We start from the raw sequence: 6323 nt of genomic DNA on the forward strand, positions 1-6323 counted from the left end.
AAAATGTTAGAGTAAATAAACCTGGCTGTTTCTTGCAATAAGTACATCGAAAGCAAAATGTTTTCATGTACCCTTAAAATACAACTATGGATCCCCAATTTACTATTTTGCTTGCATGGACCCCAGTAGGGGTCATACAGATCCCAGTTGGGAACCAGTGCTCTAACCTATTTCTGCCTCTCATATTTGATTTGTATCTTAACCACACACCTCTCTCTTTCTCTGTCCAGATATTAAAGAGGCAAATACGTGACTTCTCCAAGATGCTCCTATCCTTCTATCATGCTTTCATATCCTTCAATACTGTACACAATTCACTTGAGGGGGGTCTTGTGAGTACTTAGTGACCTCACTAGTGCTGGTGCCACACAAAAACGCACCCAGTTGCAAAAACCATGCCAAAACAGACACTGCAGCTTGGGTGCAGTCCTTTAGCTCATTAATTCAGGTCAAACCATCCAACCTATGTCAGAAAAAGTGACACCAAATGATGATGATGATGATGACGATGATGATGATGATGATTAGTTAGCTCTCTTTTAGTTTTGGAAAATTAAGAGCTCAACAAGCCACTCAAAGAATTAAGGAATTCTTAAAGTATTCTTTTCTCTGGGTGGTGTTTCTTTCAAACTGTGATAATTGTATGAGTCATAAAATAGTGTTTTCTTTTTCTTTCTTTCTTCTTGTGTGTGAGTTACATGATGCTGCTTTTCCCCTTTAAAAGTGTGCGTGTGTGTTTACACACACACACAAAACATATATATATGTATGTATATATGTGTGTATATATATATATATATATACACACACACACAAATATATATATATATACACACACACACATACAAATATATATATATATATACACACACACATACATATATGCACACAGATGATCACACACACACAAATATATATATATACATTCACATACATATATGCACATAGATGATGACAAACTCACACACACACACACACACATAAATATACACAAACATACATATACTCACACATACATATGCACATACAGACACACATACAAATGCCTGGATTATATATCCCAATGCACCTACAAACACATATGGATGGATGGATGGATGGATAGATAGATAGATAGATAGATAGATAGACAGATAGATAGATAGACAGACAGATAGATAGATAGATAGATGGATAGATAGATATACATACATACATACATACATACACACACAGACACATGAAAACACACATGTACACTCTGATTATGTACTATTCCATAGTGAAGTAGTAAGATATGAATTTTATACATATTTCAGATTTCTAGACGATGATTCCTTCCATAACTCTATGGGGTTTATAACCTACATAACTGAGGAACAACGCCAATATATACACACATACAAACAGAAGTAAACATTTGTGACATTCATGCCCTTTTCCAAATGTTTCAGAGCTGAAGAAGAAATTATTTGAATTAGGAATCAAAACTAGGTCACACAGAGTTGGCACATATTTCACTGAGAAATAATAATAATAATAATAATAATGACTTCAAATTTTGGCACAGGGCTAGAAATTTGGGGGGAGGGGGTAAGTTGATTACATTGACCCCACTCCTCAAATGGTACTTATTTTATTTTATCGACCCTGAAAGGATGAAAGATAAAGTTGACCTTGGTGAAATTTGAACTCGGAATGTAAAGATGGGTGAAATGTCGCTAAGCCTTTTGGCCAGCATGGTAACAATTCTCACAGCTTACCAGCTTAATAATAATAATAATAATAATAATAATGATAATAATAATAATAATAATAATAATGGTTTCAAATTTTGGCACAAGGCCAAAGAGAGAAGATAGGATGATTACACCAACCTACAGTACTCAACGAGTACTTATTTTATTGACTCTGGAAGGATGAAAAACAAAGTTGACCTCAGCGTGATTTGAATTCAGAACATAAAGACAAGGCAAAAAGCCGCTAACCATTTTGCCCGGTATGCTAACAACTCTGCCAGCTCAAATCTTGAGCCACCCTCCTCTCACACTACTAAATTTATCCACCCACCCTTCCTGTACCTTAAGAGCATATTCTCATGCCTCATCTTTTCCACTACACCCAACCACCCTTATACAATGCAGAGCCGCCTTAACACTTAATATAAAGCCACCTCTGTCTTGCAACTTATTTGGTGACCTCACTAGTGTCAATGTCAAGAAGAAAGTACTAAGTACACTTTATACAATGGTTTTTCTACGAATTCATATGATTATGCAAAAAAAAAACCTCAATTATTTGTGAGTGATCTATGCAATTTAGCTGGTATTTTTAGCAGATCCCACGACCACCTGATACCTTCCTCATCTTTTCTATGTCAACCTGACATGTATTGGTGTTTTTCGATATTTCTCTCCCCATTTACACATTCAATGGCATGATGATGCAACCAAGGGTGGTCCATTGCTGGGATTTAAGCAAAACAATTCGGACAATCCGTATTTTAAACTGATTTAAAAGTTTGGAAAAATATCGAACTTTCAGGATTTATTGGAGAGGGGAGAGTTAAACAAATAAATAAATAAATAAAATTTATTCAGTAGTGGTTGTCACAACATCGCTTGACAACCGATCCTGGTGTGTTTACGACCCCGTAACTTAGCGGTTCGGCAAAAGAGACCGATAGAATAAGTACTAGGCTTACAAAGAATAAGTCCTGGGGTCGATTTGTTCGACTAAAGGCGGTGCTCCAGTATGGCCGCAGTCAAGTGACTGAAACAAGTAAAAGGGTAATCGTATGAATTCCTGTGTGAAGAATAAATTCGCAAAAAATTTCTGAAATATTCCAAAAAACAGTAAAGGTATGAGGGGTTATATGGGTGCCTGAACTAGAATTCCTTTCTCTTATGGGTACAAGGTCTGAAATTTGAGGCGAGGGAGCTAATCCATTACATCAACCTCAGTGGTATTGTTTTATCGGTCCCGAAAGGACGTAATGCAAAGTCTATGTAACACGCACACCAAAACATAGTGTCAAATAATTTAGTAAGGTACATATTATGTAACATAACATATATGTATATACACAATAGTATAATATAGTGTGGATGATACTAACACATTGTATAATACATTGTGTGTGTGTGTGTGTGTATATATATATATATATATATATATATATATATACCGTATTTACTCACGTAAAGTCGCTCTATCTTATACTTGATATAACCTGAAAAACTAGGATGCGACTTATTCATAGGGCATATGAAAGGGAAAAAATTTGTATCAAGATCAACAGTAAATTTAGGGGTAAGACTTAGACAAGAGTAAATACGATATGTGTGAGCGTGTATGTATACATACACAGTATACTATATAATAAACGTTATATACACATTAGAAAGGGCAAAGATCCCTCACCTGCATTCTTTTTTACTTTGTAAAATCGTAATTTTACAAAGCTTAAAACATACACAATCAAAGAAATTAGATAAGTGAGTATTGTAGTTCGCTTGAAGTATTGTGTATTGTTTGTAAAGAATAAAAAGTTTAGAATGGTATAACAATGCACTATAGAACAAAAATGGACTATATACCTGTTGTAACTTGGTTATCTATATAGTCCGATGATATTTCGGAATTACAATTCCTTTTTCATATCTTAGAGTTTTTGGCGCACTAGATAATTTCCGACTCTATTGGTCAAGAACACCATAACACACACACACACAAATATATATATATATATATATATATATATATACACAGTGTGTGGCATTATTCTGTAGTAATGCCCTTTATATATATATATATATATATACACACACACAAAGATTTAAAATGAAAATCTTAATAAAGTAATTTACTGACGAAAGAAAGAAGAACAAAGATCTCTTATATATATATACATATATATATAATACCCACATATATTAATTTTAAATCTAATTAACACTGTAGAAGCTCTGATGGTCCCCCAACTTTCAACTTCATATTTATAAATTATCCAAACGTCAAAATACAAACTAAGAACAACAGTGACTAACGTCATATGTAACAATAAAAGCAATTTTCAAATGTAACGACCATGTTATGTGGTGTATAGTCATAAGTATCTAGGTTAGATAGAGTTAGAAGGAAGGGTTTCGTTTCAGAAAGAGGGACAGAAGCGTCATTTAAAGATGCACTTACCGATTCAAGTCTGCCGCCATTTCTGTTGTCGTTACTATTTGCTCGAGTGAAGGTCTGACGCATGCGCAGTGGCCCATATTACGGGTTTTGAATAGTTAACACACACGCAAGCATAGACACGCATGGACGTACGCCGTTCGCGCGCGCGCGCCCGGGTGCGCACACACACACACACACGCACACACACGCACACCGGCCTGAGCGCGCACGCATACATTCGCACGCATACGCACCCTTGCACGTACACGAATATGTGTGTGTGTGTCTATGTTTGTGCATACATTGTGTATATAAACATATATATATATATTCATGTATATATATATATATATATATATATATATATATATATATATATATATATATACTCATGTATATATATATATATATATATATACTCATGTATATAAATATATATATATATATACTCATGTATATAAATATATATATATACACACACACACACATATAAGTAGATGTTTTGCGCATGTCACACACACGCACACACACGCACACACATACACACACACACGCACATACACACGCACGCACACACACACACATATATGCAATCATATATACATATACGGACATAAACACACACACATATACGTGGACGTGGACGTGTATGTGTGCGTGTGTGAGTGTGTATGTGTGTGCGTGTGTGTGTGTGTGTGTGTATTCTTTTGCTTCTGTCATTTGACTGTGGCCATGCTGGAGCACCGCCTTGAAGGGTTTTAGTTGAACAAATCGACCCCAGGACTTATTCTATCGGTCTCGTTTGCCGAACCGCTATTTTACAGGGATGTAAACACACCAACACTGGTTGTCAGGCAGTGATTGGGGATAATCACAGACACAAAGACAGATATATACATAATACAACGGATATATAAGCATGTATACACACATATATGTACATACTTGCATCTACATGTGTATATAGATGCATATTCGGGTACAGGACGTTAGAAAAATGAACTACAGACAACGGAACGAACACAGAAAAACAAATAGCCACTTGGATTAATTCTTCATCAGCTGCCTTTATTCTAAACTAGGCGTTTGGCGGATTGGCCAGGTACCCAGCTTGCCTGGTGGCAAGTGGGTCCCTGCGTCATTAGAATCTGTATATGGGGGCCCATCCCCTCAAGTTTGACAATTGTTTATCCACTCCTGGAAGAATGCATTAATTATTTCAGCCTGGCTGTGTTTGTAGACAGTTAAAAAGAATTCTATTGGCAAAAAAAAATTTAAAAAAATTAAAAGATAAAATAATAGCTCTGTAGTTGCGGACGGGCCCCCCCCCCTCAGTCTCCTGGCAACCAATATTTTTATACCCCGTCCACCTCTGTATATATATATATATATATATATATATATATATATATATATATATACACATACATATAGATAGATAGATAGATAGATACATACAACGGGCTTCTTTCAGTTTCCATCTACTAAATCCATTCACAAGGCTTTGGTTGGTCCGAGGCTGTAGTAGAAGACACTTGCTCAAAGTGCCACGCATTGGGGATGAACCTGGAACTAAGTAGTTAAGGAGTAAGCTTCTTACCACACAGCCACGCCTGAGCCTATCTGTGTGAGCACACATATATATATATATATATATATATATATATATATATGTAACGATATATATACACACACACACATATAGATACACACACACAAATGTGTATATGTATATATATATATACACATACACACCACACGTAGACACATTTTACACACACATACACAAATATGTATGTATATACACAGATATTTAGGGTTGGGCTGGTCTTAACTGATGGGAGAGGGAATGGTAGGGACGGAAGGGGAGGGGTTAGAGAGTAAGGTAAAAACAAAACAAAAGCTAAGAAAAATGATAGTAAATATTTAAAAAAACAGGGAGAGAGAGAGAGCGGGGGAGTGATTTAGGAGAAAGGGAGTGAGAGAAAGAGTAAGAAAAACAAAAAAACCACACATTCTCATTAGTGACAGAAAGACTAAGATGAGAAATAAGATAAAGATAAGAAGGAAGATAAGGAGAGAGAGACAGACAGAGGTAAGGAGGGACAGAAAGAGGGAGAAAGGGAGAGAGAGAGGGAGACAGACAGACAGACAGGGATAAGGAGGGAGAG

General features: G+C 35.8%; 1 protein-coding gene across 2 annotated transcripts in view; it reads right to left on the bottom strand.

Annotated features, from left to right (window-relative positions):
* LOC106879922 (PAS domain-containing serine/threonine-protein kinase) overlaps positions 1–4213 on the bottom strand; it is a 95080-nt gene extending 90867 nt beyond the window's left edge. For both annotated transcript variants that reach the window (XM_089341884.1, XM_089341885.1), the window contains exon 1: positions 4174–4213. In XM_089341884.1, coding sequence (XP_089198010.1) covers positions 4174–4193 — 20 coding nt within the window. In that variant the 5' untranslated portion in view covers positions 4194–4213. The remainder of the gene's footprint in view (positions 1–4173) is intronic.
* Between the last annotated feature and the right edge of the window lie 2110 nt (positions 4214–6323).

The sequence above is a fragment of the Octopus bimaculoides genome, chromosome 25 (genome assembly GCF_046866305.1).
Source record: "Octopus bimaculoides isolate indiv1 chromosome 25, ASM4686630v1, whole genome shotgun sequence".
NCBI lineage: Eukaryota > Metazoa > Mollusca > Cephalopoda > Octopoda > Octopodidae > Octopus > Octopus bimaculoides.